This window comes from Callorhinchus milii, unplaced genomic scaffold, assembly GCF_018977255.1.
Source record: "Callorhinchus milii isolate IMCB2004 unplaced genomic scaffold, IMCB_Cmil_1.0 Scaffold2, whole genome shotgun sequence".
In the NCBI taxonomy this organism is placed as follows: Eukaryota; Metazoa; Chordata; class Chondrichthyes; order Chimaeriformes; family Callorhinchidae; genus Callorhinchus; species Callorhinchus milii.
The window spans coordinates 9,200,900-9,227,508 of record NW_024704743.1 but is presented as its reverse complement, the minus strand read 5'-3'; the positions used below and the strand labels follow the sequence as shown (position 1 = coordinate 9,227,508).

The following is a 26,609-nucleotide window of genomic DNA, read 5'->3' as shown; positions in this document are numbered from 1 at the left end:
TGCTTGTTTATTTATTTAGTCATTGGAGCTACAATTCTGTATTTGCTTCCATGTTTTGTTCTGACTTTTATAAACTTTTGTCTTAACTGTTTGCCATGCCATCAAAATGCGGAGATTAAATTCTATCTCACTGTCAGATCTACATTATATTTATTGTGCACATTGTACATAGGAAGTCATGATTTAGGGACAATGCGTTTAAACTCTGTGTGAAAGGGGCTAAAGAAGCACATGTTCCCACATGCAAGTGCATGTATGTCTAAGTCCATACCTGAAGAAAAAGGGAGGAGAGAGGTTTAGGAGAGGGGTGGTTCTCCATGGATACTTTATGTGGAGTATGAAGACTCTCACGGACTAGTTGGGTCAAATGGCCTGTTTCTGCACCATCACTTTATGAAACTCTTAAGTTTTTTTTAATGAACGTCAATTTCTAGCAAAATTCCTTAATAAGGAAACCAGAAGTACATCATAACTCACACAGAGTTCTTGTTTGTTGGCGTAGTATGAATGATGGTTACAATAAACAATTGTCACTTGGTTCTCTTATTATGAAATCATGTTAGAGATTGCTAAAATTATGACAACAATCTTTACATTTAATATAGTGCCTTATCAAGTTGTCGAGATGATAACTGTGTATCTTGTAGGCTGACTTGGCAGGCAATCTGTCCACAGCAATGTCCCACAAACTACCATGAAGTGAGTAACCAATTTTTCTTTCGGCATTGTTGGCCAGGACACGGGGAGAAACTCCCTTCTCTTTTCGATTTCCGGACGCATTTGGGAGCCGGTAGAGGGTGGAATGGGAAGAGGAGGGAGGGGGCAAAAATTGCAATACCTCATTAAAACATTTACTGGTGATAAGTTGCCTGTAATCTCCAGCAGCAGGAAGGAACTCAACCATGTTCTGACAACTCGACTGGAGAAGACAATGCGTAGAGACACTTAGAAGTTTTAAAGAATTACATAGGAAAGAATGTTTCTGGTTCCTAGGTTAACTTGTACAATGTTCAATAATGAATGGAAGCTATGCTGCTTAATTATAAAAACTGCCAAGAGTGTCTTCATGAAGATAAATGAACACATTTTACACCTTTTAAGAGATGAACAAAAGGAGCCTTGGGGAAAGGGTAATCAGGCAAAAATATAATTGCAGAGGATGAAGAAATTTGCTTTCCTTTTCAGAGCAGCAGAGCGTAGTACTATGGTCTGTTACGTTTCTTTCTTGAGTGCTATTTGAAACATTACACAGCAGGGAAGGGAAGTACAGTCAGATAAATGCATACTCGATCCAAGCATAAGAATTGCTCTTTCCATGTGTTTGGAAAATATTTTAATTTGTTGAATGCTTCGATACATCATGTGTGTCAGTCTGGCTAGTCTGTAAGCACTCTCGCCTCTGAGTCAGAAGGTTGTGGGTTTGAGTTCTCATGACAAGACTTTAAGCTCACAGTCTTGGGGGTGGAGGAATGGGGAAGAACAAGGGAGGGAAATTGTGATTGATTGACAGCTGAGCTCCTCGTGAATGTTGGAGAGCCCATCTATTCACAAGCGACTGAACGCTGTCAATCACCTCAGCCACTTTCTGTCCACAGTTTTAAAGCAATTTTTGAAGCAATTTGCACAATTAGAAATCTTAATTTACGTTGTAGATCTCTCGTCATCACTGGCAATAATGAACTCTGGAAAAAAAATGGATGTTTGAAGTTGGTTTCATCAAATCATTGCAGCGCTGGTTAACCCTTTAAGCACCGAAAGAGTGTTTTGCCACCCCTCCTGAACAAGAAGCTAGTTGTGTTTGGTTAAAATTAAACCGCATTTATAAAATAACTGATAAATAGGTCAGTATCTGTGGGCACACACAGTTTTGTTTGCCTCATTTGTGAAAGGAGCCTTCTGTCTGCTGAGCGAATTATGAGGATTGGTAAAAACGCAATGGCAGACGGGAGTTCTTGTGTTTATTGGGTGGACGCTGACATATTGAGCTCATCTTGGTCTTATGACAACAGTCATACGACGGATTGAAAAATTCTGCTCTGATGTAAAACAGTGCACTCTTTAATCAATCCCACATCAATGGAATTCTTGAATATTTGCGTAACCTAACATCAGAAAGAGGTCCTTCTGCTGGAATGGTCAACTGTTTTTATTTTTAATACCTAATGTATTTTTTTGTGCAATGTTGTGCGATTGAGCTGATACTAGATTTTGTTTTAACAAAAAGGAGCATAAATGTGGCCTTGCAAATATCTGGGTGTTGCCTTTGCCGTTCAAATTATCAAGAAGTGGAGATCAACATCACTCGTGATTGCAAAGAATCTTATGCTTTTTATTTTATGTTTTCAGCAGCTGTTCCTAGGGTTTTTGTGTCAGGTTGACCCTATTGTATTGAACTTTGGTTATAAGTGAATGGATTTAACTCCGTAGGATCTCGGTTAGTGCACTCGACTCGCAAATGAGAAGAACCAGGTTCATTTCCCGGGCCAGGAGAAACCTTAGACAAGTTTCCTTACTCCACACGCCTCAGTTTACCTAGCAGTAAGTAGGAACCCCAGTTGTTAGTCGATTGGCGCATCGCTTTCGGGGGTCATATTCCCTCAAACAATAATAATAATAAATTGGTCACTCAATCCACTGTTTGTGGGACACTGCTGTCATGTTTCACCCACAAAATACACATTGCTTTACAATATATTCTGTGAAGCGCTTTGAGACGTTTCAATAATCTGATAAGGCGCTATATCAAATGCAAGGATTATTATTATTATTTATTATTTGAAGCGAAGTGCACTCTGGAAGCCATCTTCTGGAGGAGGTTTCATAATTGAATCAACAACGTTAGCTGCAGCATAAATCCTACTTTTCTCGAAAAATGCCAACCAACTTTTTAAACTAGAAAATAAATGAACATTTCCCAGGCAATCCTTTTAATTGGCTTGAGAGCCAGTCAGAACTTTGGCTCTTCAATAACATTTTATTTGCAAGAAAAATATACTGGTGTTCAACCCTAGGTAAAGGCTGCAGGATAATTCTGTGTTTTTTGACCGTCTGTCCCCTTGTGAAGCAGACAGTTTAACTATTGGGCCTGAAATTCCAGCAAGTCATTCTGTCCGAAGATCATGTAGGATCGTGAAACATTCTTAGAATTCAGTCTTAATTGGTAGCTGTTTTTTCCGCAGTTCTTAATAACAACCAGTTTGAAAGTTAAGATCCAATTTAAAAATGTTCTACAATTCTGCATGAGTCTCTACTTTTTTAAAAAAAGGAACAAAATAAGACGGATGGAATTTGGGGTCTGTAATCCTTCCTGCCGCCACATGGCTCTGCTGGAGGGAAGTCACTGAGCTCCCAACAGAATAAAAGCAGCTTTGGTAAACACTGAGAGAAGTCTGGAGTCACAGCGCCAAAATGGTAACATCACTGCAGTTTGCGGCTTTGGATAAAATCTGGTGTTGAAATCAAACAGTTGAAAATAACATTGCACTGTAACAGCTACAAGGAAAGTAATTAACACATTGGATGTGTCGTGGAGACCAGTTACATTTACACAGAAACCCCATAGAAGTCTGCAGAAATGGTTCTCTGGTTGTTCAAGCAGCGAAGAGACACAACTGAGTAAAATCAGCCAATTCACAGGAGGCAAAAACCTTATGGTTTATCACTACCAGTGTAACAAACATGTGGAGGAAATTAACTGCTGTCTTTGTGCCATTTCTAAACTCATTCACTGGAGGTTCAATAGGTGAGAGTTGCAAAAGGATTTGTAAGTTTCCCCCAATTAACTCAAATCTGGTCAGGAATTCCATCAGTTTCACATCTCCTGTTGGGCACATGGGGCCTGAAATTCCACCTCGCATTAGCCTGTAGTAGTGATTTCACGCTTAAGAATTGTAGAAAATTCTTAAATTCATTATTAATTTGGAAGCTGGTTTTCCACAGTTCTTAAAAAGAACTGCCTTCAAAATTAAGACTAAGTTTAAGAATTTTCCACAGTTTTGTGTGATGTTAAATATAATAATAATCCTTGCATTTGATATAGCGCTTTTCACGTCTTCTAGACGTTTCAAAGCACTTCACAGAATATGCTGTAAAGTGAATTGACTGTATATTTGTGGGCGAAACGTGGTAGCCAATTGCGCACAGCAGTGTCCCACAAACAGTCGTGGATTGAAAATGACCGATTTATTATTGTTTTTTTGTTTTGGAGGGATTATTATTAGGCGTGTGGAGTAAGGAAACTTGCTCAAGGTTTCGCCCTGCCTGGAATTGAACCCAGGTGTCTCACTTGCAAGGCGAGTGCTCTAACCACAGGACAGGACTCCACAGTCCTCCAAATATCAAGGCAGAATAGTAGTAATAATCCTTGCATTTGATATAGTGCCTTATCATGTCATTGAGAATGTCATTGAGATGTCTCAAAGCGCTTCACAGAATATACTGTAAAGTGAATTGACTATATTTTGTGGGCGAAACGGATAAGACGTCTGATATGTTTGTTATACTGGTAGTAATAAACCATAAGATTTTGCCTCGTGTGAATTTGTTGATTTTATTCAGTTGCTATTTGAAATACCGGAATTTCTGCAGACTTCTCACAGGATAAGATGAGGTGGAATTTCAGGCCTCTGTAGAGTCACTCCAGAAGTCAAAACTGAAAGCTAGCTTGATAGGAATACATTCAGTTACTTTTAGGTTTCACTATTTCCAAATCCCTCAGTAAATTTTGCCAATTAGCCTCCATTGTTCAAGCTCTACATGCTTCAGAAGATAAGTGGGAGGTTGAATGGGAAGTTGGTGTGGAGGAGAGTGGGGAATCAAAGTTACTGTGTCTTTTTAAGCTGGGTTTGCAGTCACGGATAACTACTATAATGATAACAATAATAATACTCTTTGTATTTGACATAGTACCTTGTGTGTTTGTGTGTTGTGCGTGGTGTGTGTTGGGAGGGGCATCTCAGAGGCTCGCAGGACAAACTGTAAGGTGTAGGTGATCATGTATTTTTTGTAGGCATTATGTGGCAGCAAATTTGTGCACAGCAATACCCCACAAACAGCCAATTTTATTTGGAAGATTATGGACAGGACACTGGAGAAACTCTTCCTTTTTAAGTAGTGCCACATGGTCTTTAGCATCCACATGAAAAGAGAGGTGGGACCTTGTGTCAATCAAAGGACCAGATCTCCGACAATGCAGCATGCCAAACTCCCCTCCACCCCTTGCATAGGAATATGTCAGCCTAGACTACAGAGTCGAAACCTAGTGTGGGGCTTGAAGCCATAACCTTCTATCTCAGAGGTGAGAGTGCTACAAACTGAGCAAGGCTATCACCTAAGGCATTGATGTACCAGGATGATGTTGGGAGCACCGAGGGTCTGTGGAATTTGACAATGCAGGTCAAAGTCAGCGTTCTTTCACAAACCACCCACCCACACTCCCTCACCCATCACAACCCTCCCCACCCTACACTGTCAATCCATTCTCACTGATAACTTTCCCCCACTTCCAACTTGTTTGTTTTTCTGAAGTACACTTCTGTCACATACAATTCTCTACTAATAGAACAAGCAGCCTCTGCTGCTCATTTGCTGTCTGACTCACCGAACTCACAGAACTGAATGATTACCAGGGAGGCATTGAATAACTTCTGTTTATTCAGTGGGACATAGAAATTCTGTTTTTATGTCATGGTTGTATTTGGTTGAGACAGTGGGCTGAATAGTTGCCTTCTGTGCTGTCTTATTCTATGGTGTGGAATAAGACTGTTTACAGGACCTTGCAAATCTAAATGCCCATTGAGTTTGCCAATAAAAGCGTTCTCTGTAATTGACAGTAATTACTTGTGAAGGTCTTTGAGATATTTTGACGTGCTGAGTCACTGTAAAAATACAAGTCCTTTCTTTCTCTTTCTCAATGCTCTTACTGCTTCCGAGGATGATGATTAAAGGTGAAAACCTTTCGTGTTCGTGCTATGAGCCGATCAGATAAATGACACTCCCAAGCAGAATGAGCAGTGAATAAAATCAATCATTCCCTATGATTTCAGGAACATGTGGATCAACTGAGTTCCTTTTATTTTATTTTGATGTATTATGTAGTAAGAAGGTACATTACAGTTATATTCAGAACCATCCGTGCTTATCACAGGCAATCAATCCTAACAAAACTGAGGAGAAGAGAGGCTTTAACTCATCCCTGGTAGACCTGCTCTGTGGCACAGTCTATTCCCCCAAGGAGATATGAAAAAGAACCTCAGACTACAGTATATGAAAGTGACTAACAATTGTCCCAAGAGGCAAATCCTCTGCAGTCGAAAGAGTATAGGATTTCTATTTTTGCTCAGCTGGGTGTCTGATACTCATGGAAATCCATCACGATAAGAGTTTCCAAACCAAACTACTGAGAATTCCATGTTTGGTTGGAAATTTCCATGCATCTGGAATGGAGTGTGCACTCTGTCCATAGAGGGATGCTGCCTGCTCATCTAATCCCAGAGAGATCTAGGCTGTGAAGGGGGAACCCAATCAATGGATTTTAACACCTTTATGTTTTCTAGCTATCTGGAGGATGATGATGGGGATGTGGAGGGGGCGAAACAGAGTCTAATACACATTTTAACCGGCCTGGGTTGATCCTTTTTCATTTCCGGGATCAAGATTTCCATTTTTTGTGGAAGGGAGGTGTCTTCCACAGATCCCTTTACAGCAAACACTGAGAAGATTGGGGCAGCATGAATGACAGCACACAGTGTACTTTTTGATAATATTTTCATGTTTTCAATTTAAGCAAGAAGTGTTTGTTTATTCATGTGAACAAAAGGGGCCTTGGTGCTGAAATTGGTAATGTGCACTCTCACTTTCACTTATGCATTTGGGTTTGTAGAGTGTGAAAGATTGGAATGAGAATGGTTCAAAGCGCGTTACAATGCTCTGTACTTTAAATGACAATGCCGCATGAGGTATGTGTCAAACATCACAGGATTTCTGTATTATTATTGAGACACTAACTGCACATTTCTGTACAACAGGCAACTACCAAATGTCTCGCACGGTAAACATGCCCCAAGATGACACGGTTATGATTGTGGATGATAGAACACCTGCTGCGTTTCCTCTGCTGCCCAACCAATCGCCTGCAGGCTACCACCAAGTGATGGATTCTGTGCTTCCCGGGGTTTGGGTGAAGGAACCCGACAAAATAACAGGGTAAGAGGATATTTTAAACTAAGAATACAACAGAATGCAACACATGAGAAAAAATACATCCTTGCATTTGATGTAGCACCTTTCATGTCAGGAGGCTGTTTCAAAGCACTTCATATGATATACCGTCACGTGTTGTGACTCTATATTTTATAGGTGAGTGTGGCAGCCAATTTGCGCACAGCATTGTCCCAGCTATGAAATGAGTAACCAATTTTATCTGGCGATTGTTGGCCAAGACATCAGGAGAAATTCTCTTTGAATAGTTCCATGAGAATTTAATGTCCACCTGAACAGGCAGAAGGGACCTCAGTTTAACTTCTCATCCCAAGCATTTGAGCGTTAGCCTAGTTTTTCCTCTTTCCTCCCCTCTGGCGTAATCTTTTGTTTACCTCTTTTGAGATGCATTCCGACAGAGCTGTGGTCTGAGTGCCACCACACAGGATACTTATTAAGTGACGCTGGTATCCCATTTTTAGCTACATGGACACATGGCTCACCACAGTCAGAAATAACAAATTGAGTATTAACTATTTGGGCTCCACTTTTTTCTGTTGAAGTTGCGGTGTTGTGGAGGAGAGTGGGTACACTGCTGTGGATTGTAGTGCTAGGTGAGTGCTGCATTTTTGGAGATACCAGCCTTCGGATGAGATGTTTAAACCAAGATTCTGTCTGGCTGTCCAGGTGAACAGCACAAAATCCCAAAGTTTTGGTAAAGTGACACTAATCAGTCATGATTTTTCAGACCTAGTATTCTGTGATTTCCTTGGTCATTGTAAATTTAGAAAAAGATACAGAGAAAAAGATTCTAAAAATATTCAAAATATGAAGGGAGTTTCGCCCAGTGACATGTCCAACAATCCTACAGATTTTCTTAAGAAATGTCGATATTCACTTCATGGCTCTTTTTAGGAAGAATCGGCTGCCGCGTTCACCTAGAAATACACAGGCACTGCATTTACAGAACAATCTCTGCGAAGCCCTTTGAGATGTTCTCAACGTTTTAGGCAGAATCCAGCACATGATATCAAATGCAAGGATTACTTTTAATTAAGCCTGAATCCCTACAGCTCTCAAAGCTGTATTGAACCATCTCCCAGATAAAATTGGTCATTCACTTTCATGCCTGTTTGTGGGATATTACTGTGCGCAAATTGCCAGCCAAGTTAACATCCAAAACATACAGGCACTTATGTGCCCAGGTACTGTACTTGGTTTGCAAGTTGGTAAGGCCTTGGTGACTGAGTTTCTGTGGTGCTAGGAGACATGCTTGGATACACAGTGCACATTTGACATCCCCAATTAGTAGTTCTGTGGTTTGGGAGGGCAGAAGCTTCAGAGAGCGAGACTTATTTACATTCCTCGAGAACCTTCTTCTGTGAAGTACGAGACCCGTTTTTTCTTCCCTTTGAGTTAAAAAGCTTGATCTTCAGCTTAGCGCGTCAGTGCTCGGCAGGTCTGATTATGGGCTCTGCGGGTTGTTTTACTGGCCTGGGGATGTTTTTTTTTGAGACTCTTCAGCTCTGCTGCATTCACAGAGGCATGTCAGGTCGTTAAAAAATGAATGCGTTCCACGTCCCGAAGCGAGCCAAAATCCGCAGTGTAGTTTGAATGAATCCGAATCCCTGTAAATCAGATTACACAGTAGGCACGAGAAGGATTGCGTGAGATTCTCTATTCCCCTTGTGAAATTGTATTCTGAAAGAAGACAAGTGATAGCTGAGGGTGAGTGATCCAGTGAACATCAAAAGTATCTGTGATTGCAATATTTGGTCTCTATGATATCGCAATAACCTGTGGAATTGTTTGGAGTTTTATTTCCTTTACAAATTCACTACCGTATTCAGCAGGCATATATTTTACAAGCTGATTTTATTGTAAACCTGTTGTAGAGCTCTGCTAGCTGTGTGCGACATGGGGCAGTCATGAAGTGTAGAGTCCTCTCATGGAGAGGTGCAAGTGCAGAATGGTATAGCATCTACTGAATGCCCACTGCTGGGCTGTTTCTAGAACTCTTGCATAGATCATCCAGAACTCTGCAGCCCATGTTCTCTCCCGCACCAGGCTTTGTGTCCCTATCACCACATCCTCGCCTGACTCCACTGGCTTCGCATCACACAGAGGATACAGTTCAAGATCCTGGTCCTCACCTTCAAAACCCTCCATGGCCTTGCTCCCCCTACCTTTGTGACCTCCTACTGCCCTATCAACCTGCCCTCTCACTCAGCTCAACGGGCTGTGGCCTGTTTCACATCCCCTGCCTTGCCTGGCCCACCATTGGCGGGCAGGGCTTCAGCTCCTCTGCCTCCAACCTCTGGAACTCCATCTCGCAGTTCCTTCACCTCGCCCTCTCCCTTGCCTCCTTCAAGACCTGTCTCAAGACCCTCCTCTTTGACCGTGTCTTCGATCATCATCCTTTGACCCTTTGACCACCCTGCCTGTTAGGGCTTTGCCTTGCAGGAGCTGAATGGGAAGAATTCCCTTGTCCTGCTGATGGGCCAGCCTGGCAGGTGTGTCATCTGCAGTACCCTGGAGTTCAGCACACCCCACCGATTCGGGAACAATGCCTCAATTCTTACATTCTATTGGCAAGCACGTCACATTGCAGCCAAGGATATTCCGTTTATCTTCCTCCACCCCCAAGCAAGACAGTTGTTTTCAGAATAGAGAGGTGTGGGAGAGTGGATTGGGAGGGAAGTACGTATATGTGGAGTACAGGCGCCGGCATGGACTAGTTGAGCGGAATGGCTTGTTTCCGTGCTGTGATAATCTGTGTAACCCTGTGTAATAAATTGAAGACTACTACTAGGACCATACTCAATGAGGCTGAACCTGCCTTACTTGGGGCATTTGTAGGATGATATCCTAAAAGGGACTCTACCATTTTGTTTAATTTCCTGCCATTAATAGATGAAGAAGATGATGAAATGCAGGTAAATGGTAAGGGTTTTGCCAGAAAGTGCAGGGGCCAAGCAGTGAATTTGGTCAAAGGGTTATATAAACAAGAGTGCCATCTGTTCTGAATCTGAAGAAGAGATGTCAGCTTTCAGAAGTTAATAGGAGATCCTTGACCATTTTTTGTTGTAATGAAAGAGTATGGGCTGAGGATTAATGAATTAAACTTCAATAAGCGTGAGGAAGTGAGAGGGGGGAATTGTACCATTCTTAAAGTAAGCTGCTCTTCTTATTTTTCCAAGTATGCAATGCTACATTCAATCTACAAAGGATTTCCTTTTACAAAGGATTAAGAGAGTCTTTATTATATATTTTTAATACTTAAACTATTTGCAGCTTAACCTGGGCATCTCTTTTAGACCTCTTAGTTTTTCTTTTCTTCATTAACTAAGGTTTAGACAGGAATTGGATTGGTGGTGCAATGATTGAAGATAGTTAATACATCAGTTGGAATCCTGTAGCGTGTGCCTCGCAAGCAAGAGGCCTGGGTTTGATTCCCAGGCAGGGTGAAACCTTAGTTAAGTTTCCTTACTCAACACGCCTGTTTCTCCCACAAAATAAAGGGTCTATTCACTTTACAGTATATTCTGTGACGTGCTTTGAGATGTCTTAACAATGTGATAAGGCGCTATATCAAATCCAAGGATCATTACTATTGTAAGTTTTATTTTGTAAATCGTGTTTCTGAGAGGCCTCCTTCAGACTGAGCCCTGAATGTTAAACCATTTACCACAAGGAGCAGGTTATAATAATAATTAATGTTCCTTGCATTTGATTCAACACCTATAACATCAAAGCTGCTCCAAACTATTCACGAGACTTGTTGTCGAATGTAATGACTGTGTATTTATAGACAAACGCAGCAGCCAATTTTGCATGCAGCAATGTCCCACAAATAGCCATGAAGTGAATGACCAATTTATCTGAAGCATTGGTAGCCAGGACACCAGAAGACTGAGAGAAGCTCCCTTTGCTCTTTCTGAATAGTGTCATCGGATCATTAACATTTTGAAGTGTGGGCAAGTGGCACAGCAGCAACTAGAGCAGTAATATGCACTTGCACAGAGCCTTTCATTTGGGTAGAATGACTCGTAGTGAGTTACAAAACCATTTCAGGAGTGGTAGCAGGAGAGAGATGGGACTTAAAGGGTGGTAGAGGGGTATTTATCAAAGGGACATTGAAATAGATAGGTCTTTAGATGGGTTTTGAAAGAGCAGGTAGGGAAGGAATAAGAGGGGGATATTGGAACAGAGTAATTAACCCAATTAACCAATCCTTTTCATTGCCTAGTGTGTAGTACATAATTAAGGGCAATTCTGATTCCCTCCGTATGAATGCATTTAGTTTGCACATGGCGCATAATATACCTGTATTTATAGAATAGAACAGTGAAGACCAGAACGTAATTTCCTCCCCTCAGAATGAAATGCTCTCCTTGTGCTCCTTCCCAGTCATCCAGTGAAGGCCTGGGGGAAATTTATAGAAACCAAGTGACCTTTTGCTTCAAATCTAATCATTGTTGTGAGGGTAATAGGGATAGAATAACCATTCAATTTAAATATTAATAATAAAACAGATTATTAAATGAGGATTTTTTTTCTAATAGTGTGGCACATTCTTTATACTGGTTCGAGCTTTTCCTAGTAATTAATTGCAGGTTGCAGGACAGGCAGAGAGGAGGCTGCAGTCATTAATCGTGGAGTGGGAATAATCTCTCAGCTCAGTTGCGTGGGCCACATTGATGGCTGCCATCTACGATCATGCCCTTTGGGGGCATAAAATGAGATGACAACCACATCAAATGGAAGCGGGTTTATTCTTTTTTCTAATATAGATATATTTTAATAAAAAGGTTCTAGAGAAAGGTTAAAAAGTTGATTTGGGTGTTCAGACGATACATAATTAAACAACCTGGTTTATCGTGCTTCGTCTGAAATCCTCAATTCATGCCTGATAATCATCCGTTATTCTCCAAATCGCGCTGGAATTTAATGCTTTGCACCATTGGATGTTGGTCCAACAGTAGCAAACGAATGCTAATATGCAGAACATAATTGTTAAAATGCCAGTATTTGAGTGAGATTTCTTCCCCATTGTTTGTAATAGTTGCAAATCCAGCCTTTTCTACTTAAGGATAAACCTGTTTAGCATATCGTCTTGAAATGACAAACTCCCCTCTTTATCTCAGTGGGTGTCTGTTAAGTGTGTATCAATAACAGTTACTTTCACTTTAATAGTTGTTGAGTCCTTACTTGCCATGTCACTCAGTAGCTCAGTGGTTAGAGAACTCGCTTTGTAAGCGAGAGACCTGAGTTCAGTTCCAGGCAGGGCGAAACCTTGGGCAAGTTTCCTTATTCCACACAGAGCCTAATAATAATCCCTCCAAAAACCAAAAATAATAATAAATTGGTCATTTTCAAACTACGACTGTTTGTGGAAAATTGCTGTGCGCAATTGGCTGCTGCGTTCACCCACAAATATACAGTCAATTCACTTTATAGTGTGTTCTGTGAAGCGCTTTGGGACGTCCTCCTGACGTGAAAAGCGCTATATCAAATGCAAGGATATTATTATAGGGAAATACAAGTCCTGCAAATGTCACTTAAAAGGGAAATGTTCTAAATCCACCATTAATTCTTGAGAATGTAACAAAGGAAAATGTCTGCAAGCTTAACTATGTGCCAGTTATTTCTTATTACCGTGGTTTGTGTTTTAGATTGCTGATCTAGGCGCATTCTGGAAGCATGTAAATTGTACATATCAGTAATATAATGGGTAGTGGTCTGTTGGAAGCACTTCAATAATAATGCCTCAGTCGTGGAGGAAGAGCGTTCTACACAAACGTTTGGTCTGCCGCTCAGAGCACTGAGATAGTATGGAACAAGCAAGGTTGTTCAGCTAATCAAGCTTCCTCCTTTCACAGATTACTCTGACCTAATATCCATTTTCTTCCTACTGCCCTCTGGTCCATTTCCCAAACATATTTCGGTTATCTTTCCCCTCCCGGCATCCATTGACTACCACTGCCAGCTCGGGTTCCAAACCAGGACTGGGATGTTCTTGGGCCGTCCTCCCTATGTGAAAGGCACTGTATAAATTTAATATTGTATAAGCACAAAAGACTGGGGTGACTGAAGTGCATAAGGGATCCATCCGACTTTCCCTCTTCTTTATAAGGAAATGATCTTTCTCAACAGAGCAGAACAGCTAATATTTCTAGGTGCTTCAACACACCGTCCTTTTTAAAAACATCAATAAAATAATGAAACCACACCTGTGACCTTACTCCAGTTTCTAGCAGCACAGCTCATTGCTAGAAACTGGAGTATTCAACATTATAGCGTTTCGCCCACAACTCCAGAAAACTAGGCTTTATGCCTCTTAGTTTGTACATTTCATGACTAAGTTTTATTATTACATCCAATCTGCATCAAGACTTCCATAAATCAAAACACAAGTAAATACTGAATTGTCTTAACATACTTTTTTCAGGCATTTAAAATACTGTACAAAAGTGCACTCTAACAGCTGCAAATGTTTCTTCCCGTGTGTGCATGTGTCTCTCTGTTTCTCGGTCTATGTGTTAACATCTCTTTTTCCCTCCTTGTGTTGGTGTGTATGCTGTGTGTATATGTACGTTTTCTGTTGCATCTCAGTCTCTTCTCACTGTGCCCACTTTTCTCTCTCAGTTCTGCCTATCTGATTTCTGTTAGTATCTAACAACCGACACAGCACAACACAACATAAAACCAGACGTCAATTGTGAACCTTGAAGTGGTACATAAACCTGGCTCAGTTGTGACTCTGTTTCACTGTAGTTTGATGCACGTTAGTTCTGCAACAACACCTCGTCAGCCCAAACTTACTTGAGCAGAATTTCTTGTGATGAAAGGTCAGCATCCCATAAAAAAAGGCATTGTGTTTTGCAAGACGACTTCATTTAACATGTAGTGACAAGATATTCTGTAATTGACGTTGCAAGCAATCACAGTTGAGTTGAAACACAGTAGGCCACTTTTCCTTTTCTACGAGGAGTGAAAATGACATTTCAGCATTAGTTGGTGCAGTTCTAAGGAAAGGTGTTTGTCTGTTGAATCCGGTGGTCTTGAAGTGTGGACTTTGATGTGTAGTGATTCATATTCTGTGCCTTCACCAGTCAACATGTTGAGCATCGTGGAGTCCTGTAGGCTGGTGGTTAGAGTACGCGCCTCGCAAGCGAGAGGACCTGGGTTCGATTCCCGGGCATTAGGCAAGTTTCCTAATTCCACACGCATCTGTTTGCCGAGCAATCGCTTTTTCGAGGATAATAATCCCTTCCAAAAATGATAATTTGTCAAAAACTGTTCACTCAGTCCATGACTGTTTGTGGGACACTGCTGTCACGTTTCGCCCACAAAGTATACAGTCAATTCACTTTACAGTATATTCTGTGAAGTGCTTTAAGGCATCTCCGAGATGTGATAAGGCACTATATCAAATACAAGGATTATTGTTATTAAGTGGAGGATTTCTTCCATGTGACAGCTCCCCTCAGAGCAGAGCTCTCCATGTGGCTGCTTTCACAAGAGTGTGAATTTCGGAAATATGGTACTAATTCTCGGTTTCTGATCTTTGTTGTTCAAAATGAATAAACACCCACTTTTCCCCTCTCTTTTATTTCTCTGTTTTTCTAGTGTGTTAAGCCCAGATGTAGACCCTGCCACCGCCTTCCAACGAGAGGGATTCGGACGTCAGAGCATGTCTGAAAAACGCACAAAACAGTTCGGAGATGCCACTCAGCTGGAATTTGTGAAAACACGGAAATCTAAAAGCATGGATCTAGGTAGAGCGCTAAATTTTATATCTTATACACATGCTTTGTTACAGCTGCCAGTTCAGAATGGTGAGAAAAAGTCACAAGTACTGTTAGCTCATACCTGACAGTGAATACTGTAACATTATTGCTTAAAAGAGGTTAACAGATCAGTTTTTGTAGAAGATTCATTTTTAATGTGGTATTGCAGTCTGTTGAATTGGGTTTGAACATATTTGCGCCGTGGGTGAGTATCATTTCACACCAGCAATTCCCTCTGTGAATGTGGTCACGGGTTTTCATTACTGGCTGTGACTTGCTATCGGACACACTTACCGTTATTCTATCGGTTATATCAGATGTCAACTGTGTCACCAGGTAGGGCCCCCAACCAGGAAAATGTCTACCAGTTCGCATCCTAGTCTCTTCATGCCTCCTGCTGTCTTAAACCCACAAACTCTGTAACCAACAGTCACCAAACTGTGAAACCAAACTGTAACCAACAGTCACCAAACGATGTGGCCAACAGTAAGAAAACTGCAGCACTCTTACTCAGTTTCCCACCTGGATGATTGGTACCTTGTAAAGTTTGACCTGCTTTATTGCACGTTGCCCTTCATTCAGTGCTGCCAGGCAAAGATCAACTGAATGCGAATGGTGGCAAGCAGCTTTAATTGCGCACTGAGATTTTCCGCTGTTACTTTGCGGTTCCCGAGTCCCCAACTCCCCAACTCCCAGCACAACAGTTGCAAGCAAGCCTGGAAATCTTGACGTCATCACATGAATACGAGGATGTTAAGACAACTGTGCATGTGTGAACCACCATCAGAAATGTGTGATCCCAAACTGGCCATTTTACCATAGTACAATAGTTGCCTCCACAGGTAGGCTTGTCCCATAGAAACAGACCCCTCTTGTAAAAGGGCATCATTTCCCCAGGTTTCCTTGCAAGGTGACGCTAAATTAGCATTACCTAGGAGGAAGTCCTGCTCTATTTATGTTCAGAATTTGTTTGGGGTTAGCCAGCCTGGTGCCTGACACTTGCTTGAGAGTATCCAAACCAAACTGAGAATTCCTTGCATCCCACCTACACATGGAAATTCCAGAGATGTTTATTACAGGTTGACTAGAGCCAAGGCTTGGTGGCCCCAGAGTTAAACTCTACAGCTTTCCATTGATATCATTGTCTGGCAAGCTTTCTCACTGCTTGTCGAGCTGGGATCACCCTTCAGTTAGGGCTTTGGTTAATAGGGAGCTGAATGAGAAAATCCCTGCCCCCAGTCTGCCTTTCCAAGTCAAATGCTGATGGTGAGCCAGGCTGGCTGTCTGTCATCAGCAGTGCCCTGGAATACTCCTGACCCTCTGGGCTCAGGAATTGAATGACCGAGACCACTACAGAGGGTTGGGTCAGAAGGTTCTGAGTCGATGGGAGGACTATTGAGATACAAGGCAACTTTTTTACAGCAAACAAAACAACCCAAAATGTTGGTCTAAACATATGTGCATCGACTAGGTTTGGCAAATCTTTATTATTTGTTTTGCAAACAAAGTATGTTGGTAGAAATCCCTCCGGATTCACACGGATTAGGAACTAAAAGCATCGGACTATTTTCTCTTCCCTCTTCCGGGGACCCGGTGGTTAAATGTGCCACTTGGGTGCATTGTTCAGCAGTGCAGGCCAGGAAGCTGTTCCCAAGCTCGGTTGAGGTTAGAGTGGGCTATTTTTAGTAAAGGAAAAACCAGCCAAGGATACTGCTCCCAGCTAGTGCATGTTTGTGGATCTTGTTTAAGGACCTGATCCGGGGTAACTGTGATGTCACAGTCCCACAGTCCAACAGCCTCTCAGCAATCGCTGTCTGAGCTCCTCTGCGGAGAGCGGTCACTTGGACGAGATAGCGAGAGCCACAGTTGCCCAAGTACTGTTGCCACCGTCCTGCAGCACAAGTCAATGCATTTAGACAACAAGGATTTAGGGGAGAGAGAGAGATCACAAAACATTGAATGCATGTTGAAGGAGTATGGAGAGAGGGGGAGAGGCAAGAGATTGAATCCCTAAAACAAACCTGCTTATTTTAAAAGCAACAAAATAATCTTCAAAGTTTTGTGAATCGGGTGCTGACGGACCTTGGAGAGTTGCAGTTTGTAACACCATTTTATTGTCACTGAAAGAACTGAGGCTACTCTCTCTGCAGCTCACATTATGTAGGGTTGAACTGGCCTGCGTTCTGCGGAATTTGTGCACAGCTTTACATGGGAGGTTGGCTCGTAAAACATGGAGTATCACTATTGCAAGTCAAATCACTGAGAGAAACAAGCAACCCAGCTGCAGACCCCCAAACTAGCCACTCTTGAGATCCTTTTACATGGAATCTTATTACAAGCAGGAGCTATCTTGCCCCAGCAGAGGGGGGCGGGGAAATAAAACGTTACCAGCTGAGTTGTTTAAGAATGACAATCGTTTAAGAACAACCAGAGAATTAGGTTGCGAATAAAACTATTTAAATATTTGTGCTTTTTAATACAATTCAGTGACGTTCACTCTCGATAGGATCTTTAACAAATGTTCTTCTACCCTGTTTTAAAACCCCTCTTTCTTGCTCAGCGTTGTTTGAGGAATCCACTGAAGGCGAAACTATGAAGTATCCTGGATCAGTTCCCTTTACTGAATTGTTCATATCCTCTGCTCCCAGTTTGACAGTGAAACAGCTAATGTTCTCATGGCTTGAGGCAAATAGATGTTTAACCAACACAATAATTGCACGGAAGGCTACCATGTTATGTGTTCCAGCTTTGGCTGAAAGTCGTATCATAACACACAATGAGAGTTCTGTATTTTTTACAGACTGAGTTTAAACACCTTGTTGCATGGTCATTTGTCAGATCTTTTTAAAGAGAAATGCCTATCACTTATGTGTGTGTGTGTACCTGCTTAAGACACCAGAGATAATTTGCATGAAATGTAACAACTGAAACCTCTAACTTGGAATGTGGGGGGAGGGATTGGAATAACGCATGTGGAATGGGGGATACTAACCTGGTTAATTTTTGACCCTTTTTACTTTTGGCAGTAGCTGATGAGACTAACCTTGATTCCTTGGCTGAACAGATAACAACAGGTAAGGATTGCCGTTAACCACTGAGTTGCTGTAGCAACGTAAGTCATGCCATTGCCATGACTGTAACAGTCATTAAAGTGGCACCCCCTCTCCTGTTCCCCCCTCCCCGCGTCCAAGATGTGCATGCTGTATGTTTGTGATAGCGTAGCTGCGTGCAGTACACCCAACTAATGCAACCATTGACCAATCATTTAATCCACAGCTTTTACTCATTCCAGTTGAACGATAACAGTGAGAAAAGGTTTTGTAAACCGTACAGGATCACTCTCTGTGAATGTGAAAGTCTTCCGAACGGATGTCCCGAGTACAACACCCGTGCAACTAACATTTTTGGGGAAACCAAACACCATTTACAACCCCAACTGACCATAAATTAGCAATAAATTTGTTGGCCTGTATTACACTGGAGCTATAAAACTGCATAATTGAACACTCGTTCACGCATGTCTGGAATAAATGGAAGAAGTTTCATGAATCAGCTGAGAATTGGGGGAACTCTTTATGTATCCCTTGTATCTTATAAAGATCTCAATCCCTTGTATTGAGATTTTATTTGCCTGTGGGATATCTGTGTAATTACAGCGGTAATCAGGCTTCTGTCCAGAGGACTTGGACCTAAATCCCATTTTCAGCTGTAATTCAAACCTTTATTTGTGCCTAGCCAAGTGTCTGACACTGCAGAAACCCATCACCATGCTCGAGTATCCAAGCCAGACTAAGTGCCAACTGCGTGTGGAAATCTCCCTGCGTCTGGAATGGAATATGCATGCTCTCCTCGGAGGGACACACCCTGTTTACTTAATTTTAGAGAGTAATGGGCAAGGTTGGCAAGAGCCAAGGCTTGAGGATCCCAGTGTAGTGCTGGAATTTAACTAGTTAAAACAGTGTAGTTTGCAATTGAAAGTACTATCCATCTCGACTGTTAGAGCTTTGGCTAAGGAGCCAAGTGGGAAGAATCCCTGACTGATTTGCCCCTGCACAGACATCTAATTGTTTTGCCTTTGCATGTTTTAATGTTTTGCGCTCAGACCAGGAGCGTTTTTCAGTGGTGGATCATTCTAAAGAATGGTGAGATGGTGTCGGGTGTGAGTGGGGGAGGTAGAGTGCACAGATTATATGTAAAAGAAAAATGTACTAAGTGTTGCTCCTTGCTTGTTGGTTCCTATTAGCTTCCTGATCATCACAGGCACTTGCAGCTTACTTTCTTGTTACACGTGCTGAAGGAGAGTCAGTTATGAACAGAAGGCAAATTGCAACACAAATAGAAAGATAAGTGATGATACAAGTAATCTCCATAGGGACTCGGATGAGACCTTTTATCTTGCAACAAGGTGGCCTTGTTTTGAAAGTGAGGTTGAACAGGGAAGCCTTGTCATCACAGCTCAATGGCTTGGTATCACCATTGGAGAAATGCCAGCAAATATTGAGTGTACCAAACCAAAGCACTCCCTCGTTGCCTATCTTGTGGACTCTACTCATCTCCGCCACCCTGACATCATCTTCACAGTTGCCATTGAAAGCGCTGTCTGGCAATCTTCCCACTGTTTCGATGTGAAACACGATTTCGATGTGGCGGTTTGACAGCTGCTCAAGTCTTGGAGTCTGTGATCTTTCTGTCAATTCAACCCTTTTTCATCAAACTAAAGCAACCTGTGGCGAAGCTGATACGAGAAAGAAAAGCACGATTGCCAGTAAAGTGATTACCACTACAATGAGGTTTAAATAATAGATGGAAGAAAATTATAAAAGTGAATACAAAAAATAAAGGGAGGCAGAGAGAGAGAGAGGATGGTCAATGTGCTAAGAAGTTCAATAGACCAACACCACCAACAACTTGCATCAAGGACTTATGCTTGCACTCAAAACCTTTTATGTGGACACTCAATTTTTTAAAAAAAACATCTAAGTGTTATTGATGCTCAGTGACATTTCACAGTGGGTTTCAGTAAAAACACATTTACGTAGTTACACAGAGTGATACGGCACAGACACATGGCATTCAGCCCATCCAGTCCATGCCAGTGCTCGTACTCCTCACGAGCCTCCACCCCTCCTGCAAAGTGTGATGACTGTATCCTACAGGGGATTGTAGTCAATTCATGCACAACAATGGATTGCTTAATTATGAAACTTACTTAATATTAGTATCAGGAGAAGAAGAATCCTTACATCCTTCAGGTCAGGAGGACATCTTAAAGTACTTCACAGGATTATGGTCTAAAGTATAGTGACTGTGTATTTTGTAGGCTGTTTGATTCATATATAATCATATGTAATCTTGCCCCTTCCCGTGGTGCAATGTTGGAATCTTGTGGCTTGCTTGCTGGTAAGGAACTATTCACTTTGAGTTGGTAGGACCTTGGGTTGCTATCTACCTCTAAAGATGAGATTATCCCACAAACCTAATTCTCTATTTAATTTAAAAAAGTGAATCACGTTCTTTCAAAGGCTTAGAGCCTTGGGCTGCAAGCTAAGGCTCTACAGTTTGCAATTCACTGATCACTGTGGCAAGGTTTCTTCTCATTTGCTTCCTGTTAACCCTGCAATCCAAACCACCCAGAAGTAAGGTGGTCCTCGCTGGGCATGAAGTGGTAAGCTTCCCTGACTACTTTCAATGGTAAGCTATGCATTTTTAGCTGGTCAAACTCCAGCAGTACCCAACACACACTCGGGAGTCCCCAAGCATTTGACTCTACCAAGCCTCGTTTCATACTTTCTGGAATTAGGTAAGCAAGATGCGTCCTTCCAGGAAGACAGTGCACATTCCAGGCATGGAGATTTCCATGAATATTCAAAAAAAGAGGGAGGGAAAGCATATATGGCACTCAGTTTGATTTGGATACTCTTAAGAAATGGTTGCTGACAAGAAATGGTTGCGATCCAGTATTATTTTTTAAACATTCTAACCCATCTGCCTTCAGAGATTTAAACTAGGAGTGCCAGAGGTTAAAGTTCATAGTCTTAACCATGAAGCCAGCTGTCTCTTCCAAGTTAAATATTTAATTTTGAAATTCAGTTAAAACGGCAGATGTATTGGCAATTTGCTCGATCTTTAGAAACAAAGAAATATTGCATTACATCATCCACTATGAAGGATTGACACAAGGGACCTTTATTTGGCCTCAGCTAACATCTTAGAAGATAATTTATTTTAACTGCAAAAATGTTTCTTTAGTACAGTAAATGTTATTTAAATGGAGGAATTGTATGCACAAAAACACTGAAAGGTAGGTAGGACCTGCATTACATAATAATTACTCAGAGCTTTAAGTATTTATTTCCATACTTCAGCCTTTCCAAATAACACACATGTATTTTGTTTATTTTTTTATTGTCAGAAGTGAGTTTTGTTTAGATCTCAACTAAACTTGGAAATTGACTATGGTTTGTGTCACCTACAGCTTTCTGAGAACAAATCAGGCTGTCTGGAGTTATATAGGTTTTGTGCTGTGCCAGCTAACACGTGGCACTGGTCAGACCCAAAATTGGACAAGAAAAGTCACTCAAAAGCACAGATGCTGAGATGGGTCTCCGCTCCCCTACCTTACTTAAAAGAGTTTGGTTTTTTGGCTGACTCGGTTTTGATCAGAGCAACTGATAAGAAAATTGTCATTCCACCTCCTTTGCATGGGACTTGTTTTTCCTGACTACTTTCAATGGATTGTGGCAATTCCTGACATCTGGTGTGCACATGAACCTAGGAACCCCTATAGACTCGTATCTGTCACAGACCAGATCTGGGGGATTAGTTTACCAGCCAGTTTCCATTACTTGTCGACACTGTGAAATTGAAGCAAAAAATGTTGTCCAATTTAGTTGACACATAGCTAGAATAAGGAAAGGTACAGTAAGCAGCACTGGAGTTGCCCCATGGAGGCTTTGTGTGAATAAGGCTCAGTAACAGTAGTAAGATGCAAATTAATCTCTTTGAGAGATTACTTTTGTTTCTTTGTATCATCTAATTACCTAAGATCTGCTTCGGAATTGAGTGCAATGTAGAGATGAGAAATCTAGGCAAGATTAATATCTTCAGTTCAACTCCCACTCCCCACCCCTTCCCTCCCCCCAACCACAGAGAGTTCCTCCAGGGAGAGAGAACGTTTCCATTTGAGACAGAGGGACATTTCCATTTTTTGGTGGTGGACTGGGTACACGGCCAGATTAGGGATCGGGTGGGGGCCCTAAACCTTTGAACTACGCAAGCAAAATATGCAACAATACCTTTTTAAAATACTTTCTTGGGTGACTTCATAGTTGCAAACACGTCAACTACATGATGAAAACGCAGTGTACTTGTCAAAATCGTGCTCATCAGATACGATCTCTCCAGGATCTGAGTTTCTGGTGGTGTGAACGGCAAGTGCCACGATTGGAGATGTTGATTCCACCAACTGATTTACATAATAATAATAATCCTTGCATTTGATATAGCGCTTTTCACGTCGGGAGGACGTCCCAAAGCGCTTCACAGAATACACTGTAAAGTGAATTGACTGTATATTTGTGGGTCTACGCGGCAGCCAATTGCGCACAGCAATGTCCCACAAACAGTCGTAGATTGAAAATGACCAATTTATTATTGTTTTTGTTTTTTGGAGGGATTATTATTAGGCGTGTGGAGTAAGGAAACTTGCCCAAGGTTTCGCCCTGCCTGGAATTGAACTCAGGTCTCTCACTTGCAAAGCGAGTGCTCTAACCACTGAGCTACAGGACTCCTGAAATGATTTATTCCATATACTTAAGCATTTCTAGTGGAGGTTTCTCACACTTAATATGCGATATGAAATCCAGAAAGTGCACAACTTCATCAACACTGTGTGATAAAAAAAATTCAACGCTACTAAAATAAGCTCTAGGAAGATAGGGACAGGAGTTTGCATTCAGGTCCTCAAGCCTGTTCCACCATTCTATTAGATCATGGCTGATCTGTACCTCAACTCCAATTCCAAATGCTGTTGGACATGGCTTCTGCTCTTACCTCAATAGACCTGACCTCCTGGAGGTGTGACTTGTACCTCCAGCCATGCCCCTCTTGCTGTCACTCACCATTGTATGTTTCATGTGTTTGAAATGCAATACATATTATTACCACCTCCCCCCGCGACTCCCACTGGTTTGGATACTCTAAAGCACTATTATGTGTTTCTGCATATGTCGGACAACCCAAAAAAAGCATTTTAACTTAAAATAAACAGCCTTTTCAGCCTTCACTCCCCCCTTCCCTCCATTTGTAAATGTGTAAGTGGCTGAAATAGGAATATTTGTGTATAGTTTCGTACACACTGGAAGATGATTTATTTTCTCTTAAAAATGAAAAATACAAGCCTGAGTGGATCTGCAAACCATCAAATTGCAGGTCAATTGGATTCCCACGGAGACTTCACCCCCATCAGACAGAACTTTTTGCATCTTTAACATTTCACCTTGTCCAGAAGTTTTGAAAAATTCTCAAATTCAATCCTTGTTTAAAATAAAATGGTTGTGAGTCTAAAGGCCATGAGGAATTCTGGGCCTCAAGTGTGTTTGAAATGCAGGCTATTTTATTATCAACAACAACAGTAATAATCCTTGCATTTGATGTTGCATCTTATCATGTCGTCAAGCTGTCTCTAAGGGCTTCATAGGATTTTACTATAAAGTATAGTGAGTGTCCATTTGTAGATAAATAGGCTGCCAATTTGCATTCCAGCCATGGCCTTAAACAGTCATGAAATGATTGACCAATGTTAAACAAATAATAAGTTGGTCACTCAGCCCACGACGGTTTGTAGGACACTGCTGTGCACAATTGGCTGCTGCGTTTCGCTCACAAAATGTACAGTCAATTCACTTCACGGTATATTCTGTGAACGCTTTGAGACTTCCTGAAGACGTGACAAAGGACTACATCAATTGCAAGGATTATTGTTATTATTTCCTTCCATGGGCACACATCTTCATTTAACCATTTATTATATTATAATTTATTAACTTTTTTTCAGGACATTTCTTCTCACTTGTGAGCCTTTCTTCCTCCTCTCTTTGCTTCCCCCTTTCCTCCTCTCTCTCCCTACCCGAGCTGCGTTTAGACTCTAGCCTGTGTGTTGAGCTTGGTGTGAAGGAATTGCTGAGCCAGGCATGAGTGAGTTGAAATAATAAACAAGGCTGAAATGGCCTGAGCACCAAAGCTTCTGTTACTGACAGTTTCTTGACTGAGGTTAACAGAGCTCCTTCACACATTTACGCTAAGGCTTACTCTGTCGTACTCTGATACCACCAGTGCTTGCTGATGAAACCCAAGTATTTGAAAAAAAATACTGAAGTTAATCAATTTAACGTATTTTTAAATGGTTACTAGAGAGATTAAACCATTAATTCCTGAATATGATTCAAAATAAATCCTTTCATATCTGCATCTCTTTCTCCCAGCCACCTTACTTGTCATGAGAATTTTATTTTTAAAGGGTCAAACAGTCAGACAAAAGAGAATAAAGTATAAAAGAAAGTAGTTTCTTTATCATCTACAAAAAATAGAGATGCCAGATTGCCCTAAATTGGGCAGATTTTGCCCACAAAATATACATTCAATTCACTTTACAATATATTCTGTAAAGCACTTTGAGATGGCTCATAGGCGTAATAAGGCACTATAATAATAATAATCCTTGAATTTGATATAGTGCTTCTCACATCTTCTAGACGTCTCAAAGCGCTTCACAGAATATATTGTAAAGTGAATTGACTGCATTTTTGTGGGCAAAGCACGGCAGCCAATTGCGCACAGCAGTGCCCCACAAAAAGTTGTGGATTGAAGTGACCAAATTATTATTTTTTTTTCTTGAGGGATTATTATCAGGCGTGTGGAGTAAGGAAACTTACCCAAGGTTTCACCCTGCCGGGAATCGAACCCAGGTCTCTTGCTTGTGAGGCAAGTGCTCTAACCACTGAGCTACAAGACTTCGCTATATCAAAAGCAAAGGTTATCATTATTATAAGGACATCTCATCTAAAGGATGACACCCGCAACACTACAGCTCTTCTCCAGTACTGCAATAGAGTGTCAGCCTAGACTGCAAGTTCAATGTCCTAAAGTAGATGTATTCCACCAAAGTGGATCCACAGGCATTAAAAGTAGACTTGTTTTCTAGCAGGCGAACTTTGCTCCAGCAGCTCAGCGTGATTTACTCCCAGATACCAGAAGGAATCCTCATTTGAAAGACTTGGATTCCTTATTAAAGAATCCCATTGAGAAATACCTCAAGTTAGCTGCTGCTGGTGCTTCTAAAACCTCTCCTTCCCCCACCAACACTCACATAAACATTCCACGAGGAACAGGGAATGACTGCAGCCCTTTTGCTTTTTGCTTGCTCTCCCACCTCCAAGTCTCTGGAGTGAGATTCCTGTTCTAAACACTGAAATGTTGTTCAGAGGTTAAGGAAAGTGACTAAGCGTTACAAGGCCTGGAGCCAAAAGGCAAAAGGCATTATTGCATATTATAGATCACTGCTATACTCATCGGGGCATATATGTCATCCCTCTGTACACATCAAAGCAGCATTGCATGCCTTTTTTGGTCCCTTCAGACATGAGCATTTGCTGCAGATTTTCAGCCTCATTTTAAAAGAAGAGTCCCAAACCCTGCTGGACTTGACCTCCATCCTTAACAATAATTCGCTATTTGTGGTTCTGCTGTGTATGAAAGAATATTGACACAGAAACTAAACCTGTGAAAATTTGTGTTACGGCAATTCTGCATTCTATTTCCTTAATAACATTTATAATAATCTTTGCATTTGATTTAGTGCTTTCACAGGATTTACTGTAAAATGTAGCCGCCGTGTATTTTGTAGGCAAATGCAACATCAATTTAGGTACAGCAATGTCCCACAGAGAGCCATAAAGTGTGTGACTAATTTTATCTTGGGGATTGTTGGCCAGGACACCGGGAGAAACTCTTGTCTTCTTTCCAATAATGTTGCGGGACCTTTGACGTCCAATTGACTTCCAATTTGTGGAGTCCTGTAACCTTGCAAGCGAGACACCTGGGTTCAGTTCCAGGCAGGGCGAAACCTTGGGCAAGTTTCCTTACTCCACATGCCTAATAATGATCCCTCCAAAGCAAAAACAATAATAAATTGGTCATTTTCCATCCACGACTGTTTGTGGGACATTGCTGTGTGCAATTGGCTGCTGCGTTTTGCCCACAAAAATATACAGTCAATTCACTTTACAGCATAATCTGTGAAGCGCTTTCAAACGTCTAGAAGATGTGAAAAATGCTATATCAAATGCAAGGATTAACAACAACAACTTGGATTTATATAGCGGCCTCCACGCCGGACGATGTCTCAGAGCGCTTTACAGTAACGGATCCCGGGACCGATCCGGGGGAGGGGAAGGAAGGTGACCAAAAGCGCGGTTGAATAGAAAGGTCTTCAGCAGAGACCTGAAAACAGGAAGAGAGGGAGCGAGGCAAAGGGAGTAAGGAAGGGAGTTCCAGAGCCTCGGGGCGTAGTGGCTGAAGGCACGGCCGCCGAGGGTGGAGCGGAGGACTTGGGGGACAAGG

At 41.6% G+C, this 26,609-nt stretch overlaps 1 protein-coding gene across 1 annotated transcript in view; it reads left to right on the top strand.

Moving 5' to 3' along the window:
• Window positions 1-26,609, top strand: part of LOC103185189 (partitioning defective 3 homolog) — a 524,401-nt gene that overhangs the window by 349,390 nt on the left and 148,402 nt on the right. The window contains exons 16-18 of the mRNA XM_042331877.1: window positions 7,026-7,203; window positions 14,830-14,978; window positions 18,017-18,064. Coding sequence (XP_042187811.1) covers window positions 7,026-7,203; window positions 14,830-14,978; window positions 18,017-18,064 — 375 coding nt within the window. The remainder of the gene's footprint in view (window positions 1-7,025; window positions 7,204-14,829; window positions 14,979-18,016; window positions 18,065-26,609) is intronic.